Consider the following 27,326-nt stretch of genomic DNA (forward strand, 5'->3'; position numbering starts at 1 on the left):
AATGTATGCTGATGTGAACAACTCTTCCATTAAACGAATTTGCCACATGGCAGATCTCAAAAACTTCACCCACAAAACCTCTTTCTCTCCTTCTAAATTTAGGCCAGGCCTTGGCCCACCCAACAGCCCAGTTCACCTCAATGGGCCCAAAACCTATTAAAGACCGCTCAGAATTAGGCCATGATTGGGAAATGTTGGGCCCGACGTGGACCAATCATTAATTAGTCAGCACTGTGCTAAGTTGGTTCATTAAAACTCCTTTCTATGCCTGGCTATATATTAAATATATTGCAACACCTACTTCCACATCCATAATGAACTGATTGTATGTGATTTGTAAAAAATCAGATATTTGTGAGTCACTTGAAAGAGCATTGGAGGGGCTGTGGCTGGGCCTAGTGAACCTAACCTTTGATCATTTGTGTATCAAGCCTCAGTTACAAACCCAAACATAGCCCATAGAACAACATAATTGGGCTGGTTTTTAACCTGGATTTGAGTACAGGTTATTGTGCACCCTCAATTCCTAGACTCAGCTGATTGTTTTGCAGTCTTAGGTAGGATTATTATAATAATAAAAAAAAGAAAGTAAAAGACACTATTGGGATACCCAACATTTTGGGAAATAATAACTTCTTTATGTAGTGTTTTTTTTCCTGGATATGAATATAATGAAATTATATTAAAAAAAGGACAGTTTTCCTTCATCGTAGCAAAGGTTCGACCACCATCTTAGGGTAATAGGGTTCACAAAACCCCTATAGGGTTTTAGCATTTCCCAAAATACATAGCGATATGTATCCTCTCAGCCCATAGAGAACGCAGCAATGAATGGATTCTCATTCACCGTGGCTGAAGAAAAACTTAGTATTGCAAAGGCCCATTGTTTGTTGGAAAAAAGTGGAATGGACGTGGAGGGGCAGGGATGGATATATTTCTGGGAGCGAACTCCAGGCGAATATTAAGTGTATGGATACAAGTTATGCCTTGGAATGAACGACAATTCCGAATCCACTTTGTCTATGAACAAGGAAGCCATAAGTAATGAAATAAAGGGTAGGAACACCATTTTAGGCAGGATTTTATGGGTAAGAGAGGGAATTGGTTATTTTATTACTGTGGGGTTCACAAAAATAAAAAATTTCTATCATTTCCTTTACTTCTTTTTCCTACTCCATTACACATGGATCTCACCATCTTACCATTCCCCCCCCCCCCCCGCCCTTTTTTTTTGTTTTTTGCCAAACTGGCCGCCATAGAATGAGTTTTGTGACCAAGAAAGCAAATTAGGCCATTTTCAGCAAGGTCAAAAAAAAAAAAACCTTCTGTTGCTGCGATCTCTTGTAATAGTTTCCACCAAAGAGTTTCAATTGAGACCATCCTTTTATCCAACAAATTTTCTAGATGAGCATTGTAAACTAGGGGTGCAAATTTGGCCCTGTTGGCCCGAACCTGTCTTGAGCCTGAACAGGGCCTGGGCTGAGATAGCTTGGCCCTGAGGGTGGGTCAGGGCAGGAAATTTCTAACCCTAAATCAGAATGGGGCCGGGTCAGGGTTGAAGTCTTAGATTGAGTCTGGCCGACCAGACTAGACCCTGTTTTCAGTTATACTATAAAATATATATACTACTTTAAATGTCACTTGCATTTTGTCATATAATATATTATATATGAAGATAATAAGTGATATAAATATTTTATTATAGTGTTATTGTAAGTAAAATTGATAATTTTCTCCTCGGTCCAGTCCAGCCCATGCATCTCCCTTCCCCCTCCCCATGATCAGGGCCAATCAGGGTCAGCCGAGCCTGGCCTTGAGGGTGGGTCAAGGTTGGATTTTTCAAGCCCTAAGTAAGAGTCGGGTCAGGCCTGGGCCCAACTAAGTAGACTCAGGATTGGACTAAGGTTTTATAAAGCCTGACCCAACCCGACCCTGTTGCTCCCCTACTGTAAACTTGTAAAAAAACTTTTCTGATCAATAAATTTATCTACCAATAGAAATATTAAAAGAAAAAAAAAATGTAGTGTATTAGTTTTATATTTAATTATCTAAAAATAGAGGAAAGCGACCAAACAAACCCTAAACGACAATCTACGTAAAAACTTCGTCTCCTACATTGTTGTCGTTTGAGGAAGCTTGGACTCATCAAATTCATGGCGGAATCTCTCGTTGATTTCAAGTATTACCGCATCCTTTTAAAAGTTGCATTTATATATAGAACAGTGGATCTGTTCATCAAACCGCACTTTGAAAAAGGGTATTTTGTTGGCTTTCTTTCCAGAGCAGCCCACGTGAGAACTCATCTCTCCGGCCGATGACTCTTACCCATGGAGTGACTGAGACTGACTACATATGCTCTACTAGCTAATTCCATCGAATCCCTCAACTTACCCCCCCTTCATCACCCATTCTCTCTCTCATCTCTTTAATTATTCCAACCACGCACAGTTGAAATTAGGCACATTTATCCAATCTCACCATCACTTGGTGTGACACAGACCCATATCTCCCTCTTGGATCTATAATCTTTCTCTCTCATATTATAGTTGATCGAGGAGGAAGAGGAGGAGAAGCCTCATAAATTAAAACCAAAGCGACCAATCGCAGTATTAAAATAAGCAAGCAAGCAAACAAAGAAAAACCCTTTGGTTCAAAGGTCGTTTATTGTGCGTGTGTTCCCCTCTAACCCAACAATCGCCTCAATTTGTAGAAGAAAATCCGAAGCCGACCTTGGAAAAGCACATTTTATTTGAATAAAATTGCTAATCCCCCTATCTTTGGGATCTATGAGAATGTTGTGTTACTATTACGTGTCCATTCATGAATAGTGAAGACTTGAAAACAAAGATAATAAATAAAGAATATAAGAATCTATCTCTTTATTGTAACTGTAAATAAATCATCATCCGTTAAGGTGTTATCTGAACGGAGATGGGAACATAGCGGAAGAGGATCTTGTATGGATTTGGTTACAAGCTTCACGAACTCGAACGATCTTTTTCACGATCTTCAAATATCTTGTCAGGTTTTTTCACGAAGAAGAACTCCACACCACAAATCTACGGGAAGAGATGGAATCCCACAGAATACACAGTAACAACTTGGTGAACAAGATTGAGAGTGAGAGAGATCTCAATGGTGCAATAATGCAATTACGTTTTGGGGTGATTTGATTATATTTATATATAATCAGTTCCCACCTCCTCATAGTGTCCCACTCTAAATAAGAAACATAGAAAAGGAAAAGACCCAAAGGGGGAAGGCCATCTCCTTAAGTGGCCGACCTACCCTGGTCCAATTGCCTGCCCCATAGGTGGGTGCCAAACCTGAACTAGGTCTGGCCCAAGTTCAGTTAACAGTAACAATGTTCATCAACTATAGAAGAGTGCATGTCAAAAAGGTCATTCTCTTAAGATTGGAGAAGTCCCCTATTGGTGCAACAAGGTTTCTTATATATTAGTCTCTAAGATGAAACAACACAAACTATGAGGCAAACTAGAAGTGTTACATTCACTGACTAGGCCATCCAAAGACTCAAAAGGTTCTAAATGGTGAACAAACCAGACAGAAGAAGCCTTGCATAGGAAAGACAGCTGGCAAAGCTTAACACGCGCGTGAGTGTGAAAAGAAACCTTGGACCAACCCCAAACACAAGAGAGGAGAGATACCTCTATTCAAGAAACCCTATTTTTATATTTCCATAAATATATATAATCAAACCCTCACATTCCTTCATAAGCAATGTGGAATTAAATTGTGGTTCCAACTTTTGGGGATATATTTTGAAATTTTAAACACACAACAATACAACAGATCCAATAGGGGGATGTGAGAGGGTATGCGCACAACAATCTGCACACTTGGTGTCATGGCAATCTTTTTCTCATAAATCAATATAAATATAAGGAAACATTTTCCATTCCATCAATATAGCATTGCTCTCTCACATGAGTTCTTCATTATTTTCTCTCACTGTCTTAATTCGTAGACGTTGTCATTAGTATGACATGAGAGATTTCCAAACATGACGACGTAATACGTCTGGATAACTGATTGCCCATTTTGCAACATAGTTAGGTTTGGGTCCTATATAAGCACTTTCATTTCAAATATTTTAACTCTCTATTTTAAGTACCCTTTAGAGACATTTTATTAATGTGGTGCTGTGAGTTGTGATTGTCTTAGGACTTCTAAGAGGATAACGAGAGTCCATTACAGCCGCAAATGCATTACTCTTCCCCTTTGGTTAGAATCTCTTTCCTTGACTCTGATCACTGATCATGATGAGGCATAAAATGTTTGAAAGGTTGAAATTGAAAGCTCTCGTGATGCTCAGCCTTTCTGCATGTGGAGAGTCACGTCATGTCGTAGTCATGCATGTTCATCGATTACTCTCACCTAAGTGTTCAAACTTATAATGGTCCACTCACTAAAAAGTCACCAAAAAAAAAAAAAAAAAAGTTATGAAAACTCATCCGAATCAAATGTACCAGCGCCTACTAAAGTCACACTCACTCTAAATATGCATATCAACCATGATTCGACAACCATTTTACCACAAAAGAAAAAAATAAAGAACCCCCAAGGTCCCAACTCCCAACTATAAGTGTCAAATATGTCTTCAAACTTAAATGATGGGGTTGAGATTTCCCACGGCGTCGGAGTAGGAAATCACACCAATGAGAGGATGAGAGATGAATTCTTTTAGTAGAGGACCCACATTTTGTCTAAAGAAAGATAATGTCAGTATTATGAAATGACTTGAGAGAACGTGGAAAGAAATCCCCATTCCAATGTAGTAAGAATCTGTTTCCTCTAAAGGGTGTTAAATTACTGATGTATCAATTGAGCTACTACGTTCTCATCAAGTTATGCAAATTTGGAGAGTAGCTACCAAACGTGGTCCACCCCAACATGTGGTGATGGTAAGAGAAGGGGGTGAGAGAATAAGACCTTGAATGGTTTCATGTACCAATTAGGTCTCTTCACCTAATTGTTTAAGCTTTTTGTGTTTAATAACTCAACATGTATACATTATGAGGATAGCTATATGGGTCTTTCGGTAAAATTCTTGTATAAGGTTATGCTAGAAATTTATATCGATGATTCTTTCTCTATAATTAGTCTGGGAGAAGTGTGAGAACGAACGGCTATAAACAATACATCTCTCTATGGCCACATTCAATACTTTCTTTTTATATGTTAATAAGGTGACTTTAAGATAAAGAAAGAGCCCTCCGAAGGAGGCATAGATTAATTAATTGCATAGAGGAAGAAGAAAAAACAGGAACCACTAAAGGTCCTAAACCGCAAAAGTCAAACTTTACCATTTTAAAGAATACATATCTGTATATGGTTGTAACGAACTTCTTTTGTTCAAAAATTCCATGTTTTCCGATGCTTTTTTTTTCTCGGCGATGAAGGTGAATTTCAAGTCAGAGCATTTACATGTACGTACAATTAAGGGTCGATCACGACCTTCCCTATTTACTCACTTTCTTTCTTCCCTTCCAAGCATTCTTCTGCTCTGCATTTTTTTTTTCTTCTTTCTTCCACTCTTCAACCAAGATTCTTCTTTGGGTTATGGTCAAAGCTTTTGGTTCAAATAGAAAGAGAGGAACCCTTATCTCTTTGACTCAGCCAGAGTGTGTAGTTTGAATCTCCATTAATCTCTTGAGGTACTCTTCCTTTGTTCTGTGATTCTCTTCTTGGAACACTTCTCTCAAATTATAATACTTCATAGTCCCAGAACAATGTAGTAAACTAAGGTGATCGGCAAAGCTATAAGCATCCCAAATATGACCCTATAATTTAAGAATGAATACAATATTAAGTGATAAATTAAAGTTGTAAATCAAAGTGAAGCTCTATGAACTCATTTTTTACTTACGCAGTGCTGAGGATAGCTGGATGGACATTGTACTCTTTGGCGAACACAAAAGGGACTATCCCTTGAGGTAGTGCTGCCTGAAATTTTCAAAATAATCAAACCTTCTTAATATCACTACCATGGATAACAAAGATTTAGAGCAAGTTATTGATGTCAATACAAGTTTTTGTGTCATTTCTAGAAGTTACAAGACAGATCTAAGTGGTAAGGTTTTAAAAATCACATCAAATTGGTCGATTCGTCGATCCTAATTATGTACAAAAACACCCTAGACGCTTAGAATATATACTTATTCAAGGGCCGATTCATAGTTAGAACTGATCGAGAACCCGATTCCGAGTTAAAAACCCAGTTGAGTAGTTCACTTTTCTGCCAATGTAATTGAAGAGTATTTGATTGAATGAAAAAAAAATTTCTTAGGGTGAATACCGTGTGCCCAAACACACATAGAAGGGGCAAAATGACCATCACACCTCATGAATGGAAGTAATGACTGCCCTTTTAATATCTCTACACACAAGGACCGGCCATGCTCCTTGGAGATAAGACTCTATAATTTAACATGTGGCTAATCTAAAGTGTTTAGTATATGTCCTCTATCCGAATATTGAAATCAACACATCATCGGTCCCCACGATAGAATTAGTGTCAAACCCTAGTGACAATAATATTTCGCCTAAGATTTCCTTCCAAATATTTTATGATGATCGGAAAAGTTACCTGAACAATAGCCACGTGGAGGAGTGTGCCACGTAAGCCAACTGCAATGGATGCTGCAGCCATGACAGCGGGGCCTGTGAAGAACCTAACAGCCATAGCGAAAGCTGCAACAGAGTTTCCACATGCGATAATCTTCGGTTGGAGAGCCATAAACAATCCTGTCAACACAATTGACATAAAAGCCCATTAAAAGCCCAAGCTCATTTTTTTTCCTGGACCACAGTAACCATGAACCAACGTGAGCATCGGTCCCACGTGTCGGTTTGTCTATAGCCTCCATTTATAGCTGATTGCTGTCTCTCCAGTCCAGTCCTTGTCATAATTAATTCACAAATTACAGAAATACCCATTTTTAAGTTCTCAAACAATCTTACACAATAAAGTTTCTTAAGAACTCTAATAATTTCGTAATCATATAGTTAGAGACTTGGAGGGATGACAAGGGATGGCCCACCATCACAATTGAGAGGTGGGTTCTCACCGGCAGGTCCCACTTGTCGGAAGGACCTTCCAATTTTCTTTCAAGAAAAATTTTCATTTTTTAAAAAATGAAAAAAAATTGTCTGCTCAATCTTCCGCAAACACCGCTGTCCTCAAATTACCAATACAACCGGGCTTAAGTTAGATACCCAGTCATTGGCTCCGGTCCGGTTCTTAAAACCCGGTTCTTTTATTTCCAAAAAGAAAAAAGAAAGAGAAGTTTCTCTCTCACCTAAGCTGAACATAGCCATTCCGAGACCTGCATCGGAGAGAATGGAGATGGACTTCCCTATTATTTTTGGCATCGACACATGCCACCTGTAAATAAAACAAAGAATAATGAATAGAAATACACAGAATATTCTCTGTCATCTCTCTCTCTCTCTCTTTTTTTCCATTTTAATTTTTCGATTTTGTTTTTACTCACCTGTAGGCAATGAGAGACCAAACGAGGCCGATTAGGCTAGAATACGTGTTGGGGTTACGAATAAGCTTCCGCCACACCATGATTAAGATCAGACGCGTCATGACACTCGCCGGAGGCATCTGTTTTCCGGCACCGGAATCTGAAATTTCGGTGGCTTTCGGGTGCAACTCCTTCGTGGAACTGGATCCCAGCTTCGTCAGATCAGCTATCCCTTCTTTCTCTCTGTCTTCTCCTCCTGGAAAGCTGAAGTCTTCTCCCCCAAAGTCCTCATTTTCCGGTGTCGCTTCTTAGAAATTATAAATAAATAAGAATAATGATCTGAAATGAATATATTAAATTCAATATCTGAAGCAATTTAATTTGTTATTATTACCTTTGTCTCCCCTGTTTTGAGGATGATCAGTAACTAACATCCGGATCTCCTTCGCGCCCTGATCTGACCGTCCGGATTGTTCCGCTGAACCGAAGTCAGTCCCGCCGAACACGTGGAGCCCACCTCCTTCAGACACTGGTGAAGCACTGGAACTCCACACGAACATGTGAAGCTCCTTCGCATCATGAGTGTTCGCTTTACTCTGCACCTGCACCTGCATCTGCTGCTGCTGCTGCTTAGTAGAGTTAGGGTTCTTATTATTAGTTGCAGGTGCCGGAGCAGAGATATCTGGATTTGGCGTAGGATAAGAATTTGCGGTTGGCGCGGCAGGATAGAAACCGAAGCGAGGAGAGCCCAAAGCCTGCGCACCAGGTGCGCAATTCTCCTCGAAATTTGATGGTCTCGGCGTTGGTCCCCTGGACGACTGTACAGAATACAAATCCGTTGAACCGAAATTGGAATGTCTTGCAGGGAAGCCTTGGCATCCCATCATGGAATAGAAATCGGCGTTGTTGAAATTGGAACCCCTAGGTGTGGGATTCCGGGACGAGCTCAAGCTGTAAATCTCAGCTCCGGTGAGATTCGACGGCCTCGGCGTCAATGCCAGTGACCGCCTTGACGCATTCGATTTCCTCACAGAGACGTGGAGTTTCCCATCGTCGCCGATCTCGGCCTCCGTCTCCAGGAAATCACGGCCATCCAACGACATGATGTCGGAATCCACCTTGAAAGACACGATTGATGCGGCTGTATCAGGGAACTGCTCCATGATAAGCATCTTGGCTCCACGGTATTCGAAGAGGAAGAGGAGGAGAGTGTACCAGATGATACACTGCAACACCACCACCTGAACCATTAAATTACCGGAGTAATCGCCGTACATGGCGATGAGGAGAGGAATTCCCATGACCAAAGTGTTTGGGAGTGTGGAGAGTGAGAAAATGGTGATCATCCATTCGAGGCTACCGTTCCTGGTGAAATTGGTCCAGATCCCCAGGACCACCAGCAAAATTATCTTTTGCAGTGTATCGGCGGCGATGAAGCGGAAGTTCATGGAATAAGGGTCGTTGGTTGAGATGAAGTGGAAGGATAGCAAAGGGACAGCGAATATGGCCACGAAACGGTTGATGCCGGAGCACTGGTCCGGCGTAAAGATTTTCCACCACCGAACTGAACCATAAGCTAAGATCATGGCCACATACAGGGGAACCACGGCCGTCAAGACAGTGTAGAGATCCTTCCAAGTAATCATCTTCTCTTCTCTTTGATAGATAAATTCTAGTAAGGAAAATGAAGAGTACTGGCTTCTAGGCCCTTCAGATCTAAAATCTAGCTAGTGGTGAGGTTTTGATGGCATCCCAGAGAAAATTGAAGAAGAAGGGAAGGGTAAAATGGGGAAAAAAATAAACCGTTTGTTAACTAACACTGGATTTGGTATGTCTTGTTCTGTGCCTCTGCTACTGCTCCGCAACTGCTGAGAGCTGAAAGAATTGCTTGATTTCGATTCGAAGAGGACGTCCGTGAGAGAGAGAGAAGAGTTTGGTTCTACGAGCGATGTTAACTTTGGGTGAGAGCATATATAGAGGGAGTTGCGGGAGAAGGTGAGGTGGTGTGGGAACTGGGAAATGTGATTTTGCAGTGGAAGTGATGGATTTAGTAGTACTTTGCTTAACTGAAGACTGATAGAGTGATGACTTGGAAGGAGAGGGAAAATGGAAAATACAGTTGGGGTTAGAAAGTAACCGCCTACAATGGTCAAATTAACCATAGGAGTTAACAAGAGGGGTTCATCTTGAATGACATGGATACTCTCTCCCTGTCTCGTTCTCTCTCCAATCTCTCCAGTCTCCACCACGTATTATTTTGTTTCACTTTTTCTCTTACCCTCTTTTTTGGGATGGTAGCGATCTAGAAGACTACAACGGACCTGTATAGGTACAGACAAGTGAGGCTATTAGATAGATTCCAATCTAACAATCCAGATCTTCACCAGGTAATGGCAATGGGGTATGGGTTTAGGGAATCATCAATATCATACCCGACCCACGAAAAATATTGCAAAAACATGCCCGATCATATGTAGTTGTTTTCATCGTTCAAGAATGTAAAATCAACCTAGAATGTACACCAAACACAACCTAGTTCAAGCTAACATTCTGTAATCGCATTCAAGAACATTAATAATCAATTTCTACATATTTCAAGAGAATGATGGGAACATGACTACATGACGGGCTATATATGTTTTCTGATCTGGATCTATTTATACTGTATTGTTGATAATATTGTTGTTGAATTTGATTTATGGCATTGGAGATTAAGACACCCATTTTATTCTAGGCATTTCCATTTTGCTAAGTTTATTTCTGGTATTTCAATTTTCATGAGCATTGTAACATTTGTCCTTTTGCAAAAAAACCAAAATTGCCTTTATTTTTATTGTCACTTAACATATTTTGGCTCCATTTGCTTTATTTCATTTTGATATTTGAAGAGAATTTCCATTGCTTCTATGATTATGGTGCACACTATTTTCTCATATTAAAGTTGATGATTGTAATAGTTGTACAAGGATATATTTGATGTGTCATCATAAGAATTTTTCATGAAAATGACACAACCTAGTTTATATGCTTCAATAATCCATTTATAGTGTTTACCAAAAAAAAAAAAAAAAATTCCATTTATAGTCTCAAATAGGCTTCGTACAATTAGTTTAGAAAAATTTCCACTGTCCTACGTATGCAAGTTTGAAAAGATTTCTTACAATTTATTGTTCCTTGTTTACGTCTTTTTCTATAAATGGTATTAGAATTGTTTAGTATATGTGGATGATATAATCGTTATAAGAAGGACATGAATGGTATTACATGTTGCTTTAAAGAGAAGTTTTTTCATAGCCATTTTCATATTAAGGATTTAAGTGATTTATAATATTTTCTTCTTCCTCATCTTTGTTCTTCTCAATATTTTATAATGTGTAGGCGACGTATTTTAGCATCCTAGTAAACATTAAGAGTGTCAAAATCAAATCGAAATCCAAAATCAAATCAAATACTAATTTAAATCAAACCAAACCGTTTAAACCGAAACCGCACCAAAAAGTGCACCATTGAACACCCCTAGTAAGCATTCATGGGGCTCCGACAGTTTATAATATATGTGGAGTGGGTAATCTAGTTTTTTCAGATACCATACCCGACCCTTATCCTATAAAGGTTACATCATAACCGAATCAATATATTAGGGGTAGGGTGGGTATCCACTTTTATTAACTAGACCCCATTGCCATCCATACCTCTCAACCTAGCTTTGAATCAGTTGCCAAATTGGAACAAAGCTAGAATTAAAACTCCTTATTCTTATGCTAAAATTAGGTATTTTTTCATGGCAAGCTTTTGACAATACATATACTTCCACTATTAACTGTAATAACGGTATGTACATGCATGTGAAGGGAGAAAGGGAGGTAGGCATATACAGTATATATATAAAAGTCTTAACTTTCGGTTCATACTTCAAATTGGCTACTCAAATTTCATTATTCTTTTTCATATAGAAACATAACAAAAAGAGGATTCCATATGAAAAGTTTGATAAAAGAGAGGTCTGAGTAGAAACCTTCTTATAGTGTTAAGTGCTGAGGATATGGGAATGAATTAACATGAATTTTTTCTTTCCCTTTTAGTTGATATCATGTTAATGGTGGAGGATTTCTTGGACCACACTAAATATACCTTTTTATTGATTGTGGTTCATAGTCCCTCAAAAAAACAAAAAAAAATAAATTTAATGAAGAATATTATTGAATGTTAATGTTGATATAATTCTATCCTAATGCTTTCTCAACACTTTTTATTTTATTAATCTATTTAAGTGCACCAGTTGTGTGGGTACTCACTTAGTCATTCTTGGTCAGATGATTACTTGAAAAATGATATCCGCATATACACTTTGTTTAATAAACATTAAGAAACACCAAGGAACAAAACAAAGCAAAGATGACACAAAGATTTAACGTGGTTCACACACGAATGATTAATGTGATGCGTTATATCCACGGGTGAAGCTGAAGATGGAAGATTCACTATGTAATCAGAGAAAGGTACGTACAATGGAGATCTCTCAAGAACACCCAAAAAACACAGCTAGAACTCTCTTCTCAAAACCTTAACGTGAATACCCTAAAATTCACTTCTTTTTCTTGCTTATACACTAAGACAATAAAACTCGATAATGCTCCATCAAGTCGGGTTGGGTTGTATGGCTCAACCCTCCGCTACTTGTATGTGCTCACCAGGGTCTCACAATTTACTCAAAACTCCCCCCCCCCCCCTCACTGAGCCTTGTACCGGTTAAGTGGCAAAATAAATTTTCAAAAAACTGATAAAAAAAATAGAAACTTGAAGAAAAGAAATAAACGAAAAATTGATTTTTCACCTATAAGACTTCTAAGTATTATATAAATATAATAGCCCAATATATATATATATATATAGCTTTTGGACTTCGATACAAGTATTAATTTGGGTTATCAATCCTCTTCAATTCCTAAAAGTGTGCAGTGCGGCAATGCTAGGTGGAAATGTCGACACCTTACAGTTCGAACCGTTGGATGTTTGAGCTGCCAGGTGTCGACATCTCCACCTAGCACTGCACACTTTTAGGAATTGGAGAGGATTATTTTCCATGTGGATATCATTTTTCAAGAACCCTCCAAGAAATTTAGATTAAAACTTGCGGCCAAGGCACCTTGTGATGATCGGATATTCCCTCTAGACATGCATGTTGGATTAAAATCCAATCCGGCTGGTCCATAGCTTAATTAAGCTATAAATTAATTTTTTTTACATCTATTAATCTAAAGGGACTCTAATAAATCTAATAAATCTAATGGTTGGAATGGTATCATCGTCACTCTATTCTCTCAAATAAAAGAACAACCACATAATTAAAAGCTAGGAGACAATCAAAGAAAATTTCTCCCCACTTCATTTAGGGAGCTATCAATTAAATATGTCTGGGATTACTCGACAAATCATGTATTACGTTTCAGACAGTTTCAATGCGACAAGAAAAGCATCTAATTCACTAAGTATCATAGTCAATATATAGACCTTGAGGAGCCCAATTTAATTGTAGATTCTCAGGTTATCCCTTCCTTTTATCCTCTTTGGTTACGTTTGTTTCCAATGTGAAAAAATTTTTGAGTGTTCTTCTCCCCTTTTTCTCACAAGAAGTAGGAGCTGGAAAGCGATGACTAGTCAAGAAAGTGCCCAACACAAAATTTTCCTTTAATTGACTCTTAGATCGAATAGCTAATGGAACAATTTATTAGCTAGTAAAGATGGCTTATAATACTTAACTACTATCATTATCACCACCTTTAATCCATTTCCTCATATATGGTTGATTAGAGAAGAATTAGTAACCAAGCAGATCAACCATATATGATAAACTTCTAAGTAAACTTCACTATCATCCTATCAGTTAAGATGCTCTCGATCACAGCTGACCACCTAATTAACTATCAAATGAGATGACTTCAATAGAGAAGATGGATACCTTAGACTCCCAAGTCCCAATAACCAAACACTGAATAATGTAGTATCCAATCCCACCCCTCCCAAAAAGGAAAATTCTCTCTCTCTCTCTCTCTCTTGCCTAATTTGAGCACACATCTTTCTCATCTGATGAATATTTTTAGTTAGAGTTAATCCTTTCTTTATATAATCCAAGAATGGTGAAAACTGACATTAATTAAACTTGTATCTATATTTAATTTATACTAAGAAAGATATTACATTTAACACATGGATGATGATTAGGTTCAATCAAATTTAGTAAGCTAGCTACATAATGAAATGACTTTTTATTAACACTAATAATTGGATTCAATCTCAAGTCTCATGCACCTTTATACCTAAAAATATCAATCATGACCACTAAATGATTGATTATCAATGTCATGCTATCAAATATCAAACAAAATTTGGGACCCTCTGCAAGGTGAAACTGAAAGCATACCCACCCAAGAAAAAAGGAAAGTTGTACTGATGATCAAGTTTCACTAAAATGAATCCCTCTTTAAGTCTTATCTATAACTATTGGGAAAGAGATCTCCAAGCTAGCCAGCTACTTATTGGGAAGTAATTCCCTAGCTAAATAAACTAAGAAGAGGTGAGAAAGAAGGTTATGCAAGATAGAGAGTCCCAACAAAAAAAAAAAAAAAAAAAAAAAGCGAGGATTCCCGATTTCATTATGAGGAATATCCGTCATCTGGTAGTGTAGAAAATGGTATCATCCATATGAGGCTCATATGGGGTTAGAACAAGACAGAGTGTAGACCCCACATTTCATTATAAGAAAGGACACGTATATGTTAGAATCTGCGCTCCAGTGTTGAGATGTTCTATTTCTTATAAAAAAAAATTAATTAAAACAACAGGACATAATTTCCTAAATCTACAAAATAAGTAGATTTACAAGCAAAGTGTAAGACAAGATCCAACCTATTTGGTTTATAATTACTCGTAAATCTAGATAATTTACCGAAAAACAAAATTCTTTCTATATATATATATGTGGAGTCCTGCAGGAGATTGAAGAATCTTTTCCCATAAATGTATAAAGATTAAGCCGTCTAGAAATAATTTTCCTACTGAATTCTTAGATTAAGCTTCTTTTTTCAGTTCTTAATGACTATCCTAGTAGGACTAAGCCTTCCAATAAGAGTGACCCACGTGCACTTTATAAGAAAAGTATAAATGGACAAAATTCAAAAAGAGGACTTGGTTTTTGCCAACATATGCATATCACACATACAAATTTGGAGATAGAGTGATGTGATGACAAAGTAAAGGTAAATATGTTACATAACCCCAACTTTCTGTTTTTTGGTTGGACCAAAATGAAAGAAATTTGTGGGTCTTACTGCACGTAGTGCACAGTAGATGAGCAGAGCTCCTTTTTTTCTTTTATCATGGAAAAAAACATACAAGATATAGAAGATTCATCTTAAGAAGGACTCCCAATGACCCCAATGAGGGAAAGAGAACCCTTTTAAAAATGGTCATGGGCAATAACATTCTCAGATATGTACAAAGGAACAGTATTCAAAGCAAGTTTGAAGAAGCTAAGACAGTGTTTGGTATACATTCTTGGAATGCATTCTCGGATGATAAAAATAGTTGTTTTTATCATCCAAGAATGCAAAATCGGCTTAGAATGCATTCCAAGAATGCATACCAAACATAGCCTAAATGTCTTCGATAATGGTGGCAACTGATATATCAATCCTTAGGAATTTCAAAGGACAAATCAATTTCTTCTTATCAAAATTAACCTCTAGCTAGATTCATATTTCAAGTATGAATGTACAAAATTAAACCAATAATTATTGAAGGGTAAAATTATCTGTTTAAGAAAAAACTATCCTTACAATTATTGAAACTTATGGTATTTTTATAAAGGGAAAAGGCCCTCTGAGCCTAAGTAAGGTCTGCACCTCCTCACATTTATTATACTATTAATTGTTTTAAGCAGAGAGAAACAATTATTAAAAAACAAGAAAACAATGTGCGAAGATGAAGTGTACCCTGCTTGCTCAGAAAAGCTTCTCCTTTTTATAAATTTATCACTTTGTTATGGATCAACCCAAGTTGGCCACATGGCAAGGAATCAACATTTGATAATGTGTTTAGCAGCATCAACCCTAACAAAGATTCAATGGGTATTCCTCGATCAATGTTAGAACGAGATTACTACAATATTGGAAGAACTATTTCTCTCACTAGGTTTCAAAATCCTAATTCTCAAACCAAAAGAGGAAGAGAGAGAGAGAGAGAGAGAGAGATGCTATGTACTAATAAAATTAATAATCCTAATTAGAGGCGCGCACTTGGGGAAATGGAGCAGATAATTTTCCGATTTATTATAGGTGGTCTTCATGAGCTTTCTCTTGCTGGTTTGGACATTTATAGCCACAGTGGTTAACCCATCTCATCGTGAAAACTAGAGCTCCAGCCACCGTATGTACTCACCTGGTTTGCTTTTATTGATTCAATTTTGGGACACAATTAGCCTCTGTAGGGCAAGGCTCAAATGGAATATTATATAAACTACCTTTTAACTATCTAGTTTCAAGGGTTATATGCCAAACCCCTAACCAATAGAGCCAGGGCATTGGCCTTCCCTGACCCATTGCATCCCTCATCAACATAATAACATCAATGAAAAATGATAAAGAAAAGGAGCAAACATATATAATGTTGCATTGTAGATAACATGTTTACCTTTTTTGGCCATGGCACCTCAAATGCCATTTGAATAAGGGGGAAGGGAAAAGTGCATGAAATAAGTGCCATAAACATTAAGTCAATGTAGATTTTGGGACAAACTTCCCCTTATTTTGACTAATCTAAAAAGAAAATAACACATGGAACACAATTGGTTTGCCTCATAGAGTTAGAGGGTTGGACTGGAAATCTCATCCATCTCTTCTCCCATTGTGGGATGACAAGAATTTTAGTATTATTAAAGGGGGAAAATTAATCACCAAAAGCCAATGATCCAAAAGTGAGAATACATTGCAGTACAAAAAATAAAATAAAATAAAATAAAGAAAGTAAGAAGATATTGGTTTCACTTTAATATCTTTTGTTCTACTAGCTAAATTATATCTATTGTGGTTATTGGTGCAATGGAGTTAGATATATGTGAGTCAAAAGATGTGTGCTTCTAGGCCCAAAGGGTGCCCCACCACCGCACTACAATCACAAGGGGCCAATGGGCTCAACCACAATACCCCTTCCAACCAATAACTTTCACAACACTCCCCCAAAAGCAAATCTAGCCCCCTATGGCCTCCCTACACAATTCCTTATCCTACAACCCGACAAATACCAAGCCCTCTTGTTGACTCATCTTTTCTAATATGTTCTAATCAAATCTAACCATCCTTAATCCAATCTACCCTACCATCCTTCTCACCTTTTATAAAATCAACTTTATCTCTTTCTCATGACCCTTTCGAAGGAGGACAATTGATTTCCATAGCTACACCTCATCTCATGTTTTGGCTATGTTAAGCGCTAGGAGTGTGTTTCTGGTGTCCATCAGTACTTGGTGAACATGGTCCAAAGCATAGTCAAATAATGTCATCGTATTAGTTATTTGCAACAAGAGATCTAGATGATCAATTATTTTAAAAGATGTCAATTTGATTGGTACAAATCGTTTTGTCCCTCTAAATTTGCTGCTTAATTTACTAATATCTATCCTCTCAAGATTACATATAAAATTACTGTGTTAGTAGGTTTAAGTCCCAAATGATGCAGGCCTAAGCCCATCATGCCCACAAGGCCCAACCTCAAAATGAGGTCCAAGGATAAATCAAGTCATGCACTTAAGATCCAACGACCAGGTCTAATCTCAAAACATGGTCTCTTTGGTGATTGTTTCAATTCTCATAGTGAAAAATTATGTGATAGACAGTCCTTCTCCCAAAGATTATCTTGGTCCAAGTTCCTTTAACTACTTCTCCCAAGAGCCTTCCTTAAATATTACAAAGCAATAAACATCTTATGAGGTCTTTTCTATTGGGACATCCACTTCAACCTTGGAGCTTGCATCAAGGCACATTGAAACAACCCCTATGTATTGGAATCTACTTCTAGTTATTGGTTTTCTAGAATTTTCATTTTTTTGGGAATTACGCATGTAATCTCAACCCTTGAAAATCAACGGTTGAGATATCGTAGGAGCTTTTAGAATTTCTTTTGCGTTACCTATAAAAGGCCTACTTATCTTATTTGTAATGGAGAATAGAATTTGTTGAATGAAAATTTGCGAATCTATCCAGATTAGTGTGTTTGTGGTTGAGTTGTACTCACTCTCTTGATCTTTTGTTCAAGTAACTTAGGTGAGGATTACTTACCAAAGAAAATTTTTGTAAGATTATGCAGGTATTTTGGTAAAATTTTTGTATAGGGTTTTGCTATAAATTTATAGCGAGGATTCTTTCTCAATAATCAATCTGAGAGGTGTGAGGGTGAACAATTGTAACACTGTTCTCTTTTGATATTGAGCATATCTTAGCTCACCATTGCCATAGATAATCTTGACAAACCACATAAATCCTTATATAATTATGTGATTATTTATTTGCACTCTTCATTCTTTTTTGCTTCGTTTTAGGTTCACCTTTTTTCTATATTGAGAGAGTTCGAGTTTGTTTATAAAAAGAGAGTATATTGAGGACAATTGGGAAAGATTGGTTTAGTTTGTTTGACCAGAGCTTTATCCAATTAAAAGTAAAAGTTGAGATCATACTAGCTTATTGTTTTGTGTGTTTACGCAGTTAACTAACAATTAAGCACAAAGTCCCACAAGGGATATGGCCTATCGATCTAAGGGGTGTGAGGAAGAAAAAGAATCCATTCATGTTTAATTTTAGTCACTAATAATCTTCTATCGAAACTATACACATATATGGTTTCGTGCTTCTTCTTGTTTTCTAAATTCTATTCCATTGTATCCAAAACCAAAGCCCATCATGTGAAAGAAATTCTTTTCAGATTGTGTAACTTGAGTCTTCTTTTCTCGGTCCCCCCCCCCCCCTCTCTCTCTCTCTCTCTTTTCCCCAAATAAGGAGCAACTTTCAAAGAACAGCTAAGCTTATTTTCAACAGATAAGAATTGAATTGAGTTGAGTTGAGTTGAGTTGGTTTTCTTTAGTGGGTTAAGAGATCACGAAAAGCCCTTCAATAAAACAAACAGATAAGGCAAGAATTCGTCCATGAAGAACTTATAATGGCTATTGTACAATAAGGACCCATTAGTATCAATGGAACTTAAAGAAGAGATTTTGGTGGGATCCTTGGCATGCTTAGACATTTGTTCAATCATTCAATTTGAGTAGAGTCACATCTATGAATTAGATTGGTCGCCACACACATTATTGATCAATAATTCCTGATAATTGATGAATGGGAATGGCATAGTCAAGTAGCTTAGTGTATGTCTTTCATGTGTAGTTCAAGATTCACTCACATGGACTTTCCAAAAGAGCTAGAAAAGGAAAAGAGATGTGGAATTGAAGAACTCTTTGTAAGACAATGTTGAGGAGGTGTTCAATACAAGATGTGAACTAATTTTCATTGAACCTATACACCTATAAGTGCAGACCCCACCCTAATTAAAGGCAAGTGACCTCTTTCTAAGGGTGCCCCACAGCTGAAGAGCATGGCCTTGGACATAGATCAAAGGTGCATTGTGGGTTTTTTATGGAACGGCAGAATGTCCCTCGCATATCATAGCTGTAGACCCCTGGAAATAAGTGCCAGTCACATGTCCTATTCCTATTCCATCTTGGCTTCCATGGCTTTTCCTCTGGTCCCAAAGCTATCTAGGGCTTCCTTGGCTTTTCCTCTTGTCCCAAAGCTATCTGCTTGAGGGCAAGTGAAAACTCCAATCCACTAGGGCCCCTTGCACTTTGTCACTTTTCCTAAAACATCATGATCCTTAGCATAGTTAGCTCAGGACTTAACAGACGATTATGACCAATGTATAAAAATCAGTCGCTTTAATTTTTATTGGGATAAAGATCTCTACTTGGTGGTGTTTCCAATGCTCTCTCACACAGCAACGTGAAATGACGTCCCTATCTCCAAGATAGATACCCAGGAGTGTCCACCCATTGGCCCATACGCTTGTGTAGAGACCATACGACCAAGTAGAGATCTCTTGCCCTTTTTATATTGAAACGGGTGAGTAGGAAAAATCTTGATTTTAATTTTATATAAGGTCTTGAGAGAAAGATGAATGGACAGGAATGTATTTTTCACTGAAAATGTGTTTTTTGTAAAACCAAAACCCGTCGATTAAAAGATTCTTTTCACCGTAAGTGAAGGAAAACTTGATCTTTAGAAGTGAATCTTTAATTTTTAATAAAAATTATATTTTCTTTTGGTGCAAGAAAATTTTTTATTATTATTTTTTAATACTGTTGCCCATTTTAGGAACAATATCGTATGGCATCTTTCTTTTTCCCCCTATTAGGAGAATTAGGGAGAATGTACTCCCCTCAACCACTCTCAGTCCCACCCTGGGAAATAGAAAAGCTAAAAAAGGGAAATAATGGAAGGAAAAGAGTACGATCTACCCAGTGTCAAATAGTACGTAATCACCAGAAACTGATTAGTAGGGTTTGGATCCACTTCATAGGGCCCAATTAACAACTACCCTAGATGGAGGCCCATGTCCTTTGTATGAATCTGGACTGATCATACATGGGTCCATAAAAAATTTTAGTGGTAATTTAAGCTCTTCTCATCCAGCCCACATAGTACGGGGTCCGTATTCAGCTTGCGCTAATATATTGGTGGGTCACAGGACCGTTGAAATCATAGATAGGCCAACATTAGTACTTTGGGCCATCATATAACATATGACTATTGGGCCACAATGCCATCACAATTTTCCGTATTTTTTGTTGTTGCTGTGATTCATGAAAGATGAAAAATAAAAAAGAAGCTAAATACCTAAACACACAGAAAAACACCTACCAGTACATGTATGTTTCAAGTACGGTTAGGTAATTCCATTAGTCCTTTTGTTTCCGTAAATGCCCATCCATACACCATACATGGAGGTGCATTTATGGAAGTAAAAGGACAAATGACACTTGTACGGATAGATTATCAAGACCCAAAAAGAAAAAAAAAAAAAAAAACTGGCAAACGAATGTGGGCGAGGGTTCACTAGGAAAGCAACATAGGGAGCGTGAGGAGCAACAATGGGCCACAAAAATCCGGGGTCTAACTGGGATCCAGCTGAATTGGGCTACCCTTGGCCCAATTCAATCATGGCTAGTAAAAATTAATATGGCATTGACCTAAATAAAGTCTTTAACTTCCTACCTAGATCTCTTGAGGACACATTTCACTAGACAGACACGTCTAGAAAATGAGATTCTTCACTGGCACATTTATTTATTTATTTATTTTTGAGTGCTAGAATTTAGTCCACTAGGGGTGACCCACGAAGGGGTCAGGCAGGGCTCACAAAGGACCAACACTTATCCCACAATTGGGTGCCTCATCAGCCGTGTGGTAGTTTAATTTAATTGTTCGTAAATTTCCTGGCACAAATGCACAATAGGTTATATGTCTGAAATTAGCCATCAAATTTGACAAGTAAATTTAACAGAACCCTGTAATGTGCAAGGCTATAAAACATGGTATCAGATAGATACAAATACCGATACCGGTATGTATTGGTTGAATCATTCAATATATTAGTCCGATTCCAGATCAAAAGGTCACGTTTCGGTACCAAAAAAAAATTCACTTTTTGACCGCATCGGCTAGCCCCTATCGGTGTTGTATTGGTATTGAGCTCGGTCTCCGCACCTGTGCCAACTAATAAATGGTTTGGGCCCAGTACCTAAATGGGCTGGTCTCAGGCATGAGTCTCCGACCTTCACAATTTTCCCTTTTTCTTATACGACTTAATGTCCAGTATGTTCTCAGAAAAAGTGATTCTATTGACGGAATTTGTTATGATACTTATGAGATTTTTTTTTTTTGGGTAAGTATGATACTTATGAGATCCATGATATTAGTGAGAGTTCTTGTTTGCCGCTACAAACGGAGTCTTGGTTGATTTTCCTTCCTTTAGCTACTTAGATGTTTTCCGATCCGATGATATTGATGTTCAGCTCGCTAAGAAAAGTCAAAAGAGCACAGATTAGCCATGGAGGTTGGATACAATTTTCCGATCGAAAATCCATGGATCACAGACGGTATCCTCACTAACTTGTAACCTCCTTTCAGCCAATCACACTGGTTTATTATCTTCATTTTTGTAGATCAACTTCATTACCCAATTATTATTAATAAAATTGAGGGAGAGAGAATGCTATCTGATCATGTGCAGCGTGCAGCCCCTGCACCCAAACACAGAGCCATACAAAATGACCGGCGCATCCTCAGGAATTTCCACCTTTCAATGGGGGCATGATGGTCATTTCACACGGTCCTGTATCTGGGCACTGCGGCCACACACCGCATACAACCAGGTAGTGTTCTTTCTTCCAAAATTGAATTAATGAATTGGTTGTTTTATATTTTTTTATCTTTGTGGACTGTGTGGAACTCTGGATCTGTCCAATATAACTGGGGTTGGGCTTAAGATGCGTTCATGCCCATCTAATGGCCTTGGCCCAATTGTATGAAGCCCAACTTGGCCCAATTCCGTGAAGCCCAACCGCTGCAAAATCACCTAGGGATATTCTTAATTCTTGCAAACTTAATGGTGGCTGAACCTTACACTGCGGGTTTAGGAAAACTTTCTCTTTTAGTTTGTCAATATTCAGTTCCTAAAACAGATCTCATTACTTATCAAAAAAAAAAAAAAACAGATCTCACTATAAATGGCAGAGTATCTTTCTAGAAAAATTAGTTTTAAAAAAAAAAAAACTGCTTTTCGGAAATTCATATCCCCCAAAAGAGAATCATTGAAATTCATTGAAAATTCAAGTATTTAAAACCAATAATTTGAAGAAAAAAAAGACAAAAACGTTCATTACATGCCCACTTAGGGAGGCCATCTTCCATATCACTATTATTTTTAAATAAAAAAAAAAATTCATTTATAATCCTTTTGTATTGGCATTTTAGGCTCTGCATGATAACACTTCTGGACAATGTTTTCATTTCAGAAATTACTTTTAGGCCGTGCATGATAACACTTTTGTGAATAAAATAAAAGTTAATCAAAAGATGTATAATCCATGTATTTTGATACTTCTAATTGCATGTGCTTTATTGACCCAATAACTTTTAAAAATTTTCAAAACTATCTTGAGTTCGATATGAATCTACCCTAGGTAACACCTACAATTGTTATGCCTATTTTCTTTTGAACCAAGTGGTGTTGCTTAGTGAACCATAAGAAAAATGTATAAATGGTTGTAATATATAATTATGGGAGAGGGTTCTCAGAGCAAACACCTTCTCGCATTCTTTGTTTTTTAAACCATTGTTTTTCTCTCTTAAAAATTCATTAATATAATACATGTGAGGGTGCACAGTGTATGCGAGAGCTTTCTTCCTATAATAATTTAACTACCTTCATGATTGGTAGTACTTTATTATCACAGAAATTTTTTTTGCCAAATGGTAAAAATGTTCATGTAACAAATAGGATAAATTATATATGTCTAAGACTCTAGGGACAAACATGGTAACATTTAAGCTGTCAGAACTCAAAGAAGTGTGTTTGAATTTTGAAATCTATTCCCCTGACAAATGATCATCATGAGAGGCGTCTCTGACAAGTCATAAAAAGAAATTGAAAAGGTACATATGCTCGCCAAAATCATGATGTAATGGTAAGTTACTTTCAAATTATTATTGAAAATCATTTTTTATCTCTAATTTAAAGAAATTTTTGGAAAAAACAAGAGAAATACAAAAGAAGATCAAAACAAGATTTCTCCATATTTACAAGTAATCCTGATTGGAATATTTTTCCTTCCAAATGTTAAATTCATCCTAATGTTTCAAACTAACCAAGATTTAGCCTTTTATGTTAGGTACTCTCTAAATGATATACTTATAAGTGTATTTAGAATTTGACACTTTTTTTTAATTGTCTGTTGTCTAAATTATTTTTAAGTCAAGGGTATAAAATGGTTTTCAAAAAAAATTTGAACTGACTTGTCATTATCAAAAGATGACATTGTTATACATATTTTTTGAGTACCGATGTGAAATAATAGTATTTACTCTAGTCAGAGAAAAAATGTATTATACTAGAAAATTAAAATGTAAGATCATAAATTATTTAACATCTTAAGAGGTGTCAATATGAAAATTCTTTTATGTTAATACTTCTTGTTGCATAAGCTATATTGGCTCAATAACATTTTAAATTACCAAAATTACACTAAATCAATATGGATTGAGTGGACAAATCTACCCTTCGTAACAACCTACAACTACTATGTCTATTTTCTTTGACGCAAGTGGTGATGTTTATCAACACCTACAATTATTTTATCTATTTTTTTTTTTAACCAAGTGGTGATGCTTCGAGAATTATAAGTGTAACTGATAAATAATTACACAATATATAATTATTTAACTATCATCATGGTTGATTAATTGCACTTAATTATCATAAAGTCATGTTTTGCCAAATGCAAAAGGGATAGATATTTTGATTAATTTAGGATAAATTATACTTTCTAAAACCGAGGGGCAAACATAATAACATCTTAACTTGTTAGATATCAAAGGGGTGTGTTTGAATTTTGAGAACATCTTAACTTGTTAGATATCAAAGGGGTGTGTTTGAATTTTGAGAACAGAGAAAAAAAGCTCCCTGCGATACCAGTGCTGTCACCTTCTCACATGAATTTTTTTTTTTTTTTTGTCTCTTTCTTATCCTATTCATATGGATCCATGTGAGTGATACCATTCTTCGTAAAACCATTGGTGTGGCATGAAAGATTTCCTCTAGGTTGGCATTGTAGGAGCATTTGCCCTTTCTTTTATATGTTTCAGGCATGGGAGATTTCCTCCAAGGGACTTATTTTTTATGAATTGGTATTTCTTAGGTTTGGATTCATAGTGGGACAGTCTACATCCACGACTCTAGGGTTAATAACTTAATGGGAAAATGTTGGGTATGCTAGCGGTATATCATATACTAGCACCCTATGTGTCTATCCCTCTCTTCTCTCCCCCCCTCCTTAAGGGTAAATGAGTCATTTCAAATGGAGGAAAAAAGAGATACACACATAAGGTACTAGCATATAGTATACCGTTAGCATACCCATCTCTCTCCCTAACTTAATATAGAGAATTGAATCACATATATTACACAATATGGTTTTAACTAGTTACGTGCATGTTTTGGCTACAATTCTGGATCCCAATTCAACCCAATTCTTGTTTTTCAATTGAATTCAAAAACTTATTTCAGTTATGCTAGTATACCTAATAGTTTTCTGATCCAGAAAAAGAAAACCAAATTTTCCAACTCTAAGGCACATAAAAGATGAGTCCTGAACCTCTACTTCTGTCTGCCCGATACTACCGTGCACCCCACACACAAGCAAGGCAGAAAATACCACTTTAGCCCCGCTCAGGGCAGGGGTAAGGCGGTATTTTTTGCCTTGCTTGTGTGTCGAGTGCACACGGCAGTACCGGGCAGGCGGAAATAGAGGATTTCGATTCCATCAAAAGATAGGACAAAGTTTAAAGGTGCTAAATGGTCCAGTTCGGTCCAGCATACTTTATGAGTTGAAATAAAAACTAAACCGTTTCAAAAATGAAACCTGAATCGTTAATTAAATGGTTTTGGTTTAAACGGTCTAAACGGTTTTATTATTTTTAATAATTTTTTAATTCAAACGGTTTTTTTTCCTTTCTAATTTTTCTTATTGAAATGAATATAAATTTAACATTGAATTAAATTATTTATTGTTATATGTTTTCCTTTAATAATTGTAAGATTATATTTATTTATACGTTTTTAATTAATAATTGTAAGGTTATAATTGTTTATTGTTTATTCTAACCATGAATGACTTAAGTTAACAAGTATATATTAATCGGTTTGTTGACTGCCAGATTAAGCTGTTTAACTAAACGATCTCAATTTTAAAACAAAAATCGAATCATTTATTAAACGGTTTCATGATTTTGACTTAAATGATTTGATTCGATTTTAGGAAACCGTTTCAATTTGATTTTGACACCCTTAACGAAGTTTAATTCCCTTCATCCAGAAGATTATGGTCATTAATAATTAATACCATCTGATTGCATAAGAGGGAGGAGGTATTTTTAAATTTATAAATAAAGATGAGAGATAACAATGACACAAGATTCCAATCATGAATTCATACCACGAGAGTCCTCTTTTGGGTGGAGGAAAATTTAATAGGTAGAGGAATGAGTATGCTAGCACCTTATGTGTCTATCTTTCTCTTTCTCCTTTACGCTTCAAAAGGGGGAAGAGAGAGATTGACACATAGGATGTTAGCATACAGTATATCGTTGGCATACCTAACTTTTTTTCAATTTAATATTAGAGAAAAAGATCTCTACTTGGTGTTGTTTCCTATACAGTGGATGAGCACTCTTAGGTATTTACCCAGAGGACAGAGGCGTCATCTCACAGTGCCCTTTGAGAGGGCGTAGGAAACATCACCAAGAATAGATCTCTTGCTCTTAATATTTAGAGATTTAGAAAATTGAGAATCACATGAACTTTAATGGGAGGGTATTATCGTAATTTCATAATTAGACATAAAATTCAATGCTAACAAATGAGAGCAAATAGGGTTTTCTCCAACCACCAAGTCCAAAGGAGAGGAGAAAGAATTGGAAACATGTGAATTGAGACCTAAACTTGTTATGGTCTGGCATGGGGGAAACCACACCAATCCAAATTCCAAAGCTCCAAGGTGGGTTTGGACTTTAGAAGATAACGACATTCAAATATGAATCATGGATGACCTATTGGGGGGGCTGCTGCATCATGATATATGTGTTCCAAAATCCAAATAGATTCTTCACCCAATCACCTTTGATTGTGGCCATGGAAGGCCAATTCCCACCTCCCAACAAAAGAAGTAAAAAATAAAAACCAAAATAACTTTCTCTACGTTATAATACACACATGCCTTATGTGTCTGGTGGAAATCCGATGCAAGATAGCATTTCATCAAACGGACAAGATCGATTTATATACCTTACCGTTCACGTCTGGTGGGGTGTGCATTGGTGGATACTTGGTAGACCATCACTCTCATATGTAACAGTCCTGCTTAGTCGTAACTACATACGTAATTTACCACTATCCACACCCGCACACTTTTCTGACAATTTGGAGGTAATCAAAACTTCAGTTTTTCTCTTTGGATTTTTTTATCATTATTTTATGTCTAATTGAGACCAACTCTGAAATATCGATCTCAACTGTTCAATAACTATTAGAGATTTAGAGGGACCTGTGGGACTGTTTTAGGGACATGTGGCACAATTTTGTGTTATCCATTCCTTAAGCTTCTCCATGTATTTTCAAGTTTCTGACATCATTTAATCGAGATCAGGGTTTTAGCATATGTGTGGTCGACACAGGTATGAATCGCTGTTGATACCGATATTGATAACTATATGGATCAGCTGTATTAGGCTAACTTCAGGGCAAAAAATAACGTTCTTTACCTAAAAGCATCATATTTTCACCGATACCATATCCCAAATTGGTCAGGTATTGATATTAGGTTCCATCGATATTGATAAGTATCAGTGGATACCATATTGATATATAACTTCTTGATTGATATGCTAGGTTTACATTAGCGTACAATCAACATTATATGATACTTTTGTCTCTTTATAATGATATTTTGTTACG

General features: G+C 36.8%; 1 protein-coding gene and 1 long non-coding RNA gene across 8 annotated transcripts; one reads left to right on the plus strand and one right to left on the minus strand.

The window, feature by feature from the left end:
- Positions 1–5,552: 5,552 nt before the first annotated feature.
- On the minus strand, positions 5,553–26,874 carry LOC122646247 (auxin efflux carrier component 4-like). Of its 7 annotated transcripts, XM_043839752.1 has the most exons (7): positions 26,862–26,874; positions 7,891–9,361; positions 7,518–7,803; positions 7,323–7,408; positions 6,611–6,768; positions 5,891–5,967; positions 5,717–5,804 (listed from the first exon to the last, which is right to left on the minus strand). In XM_043839752.1, exons 2-7 carry the CDS (start codon positions 9,140–9,142, stop codon positions 5,738–5,740), a joined length of 1,926 nt encoding a protein of 641 aa, XP_043695687.1. In that variant the 5' UTR covers positions 9,143–9,361; positions 26,862–26,874; the 3' UTR covers positions 5,717–5,737. The 7 variants fall into 7 exon arrangements, with proteins under 7 accessions (XP_043695690.1, XP_043695687.1, XP_043695688.1 ...); XM_043839753.1 differs by lacking the exon at positions 26,862–26,874 and having other exon boundaries at positions 7,518–7,800; positions 7,891–9,528; XM_043839754.1 differs by lacking the exon at positions 26,862–26,874 and having other exon boundaries at positions 7,518–7,797; positions 7,891–9,527.
- LOC122646249 lies at positions 9,295–15,757 on the plus strand. Its single transcript, XR_006330577.1, has 3 exons — positions 9,295–9,406; positions 9,492–9,496; positions 15,723–15,757. It is a non-coding gene; the product is annotated as an uncharacterized LOC122646249 (long non-coding RNA).
- Positions 26,875–27,326: the final 452 nt, after the last annotated feature.

Source organism: Telopea speciosissima, chromosome 11 (genome assembly GCF_018873765.1).
Source record: "Telopea speciosissima isolate NSW1024214 ecotype Mountain lineage chromosome 11, Tspe_v1, whole genome shotgun sequence".
NCBI classification, from domain to species: domain Eukaryota; kingdom Viridiplantae; phylum Streptophyta; class Magnoliopsida; order Proteales; family Proteaceae; genus Telopea; species Telopea speciosissima.

Excerpts from the sequence above, each read along its gene's own strand:
- LOC122646247 (XM_043839752.1), bottom strand. The coding sequence starts at position 9,142 with ATGATTACTTGGAAGGATCTCTACACTGTCTTGACGGCCGTGGTTCCC. Across the intron at positions 7,409-7,517 it reads TGGTCTCTCATTGCCTACAG|GTGGCATGTGTCGATGCCAA; the intron begins GTGAGTAAAAAC and ends TTTTATTTACAG. Across the intron at positions 6,769-7,322 it reads AATGGCTATGTTCAGCTTAG|GATTGTTTATGGCTCTCCAA; the intron begins GTGAGAGAGAAA and ends TTGTGTTGACAG.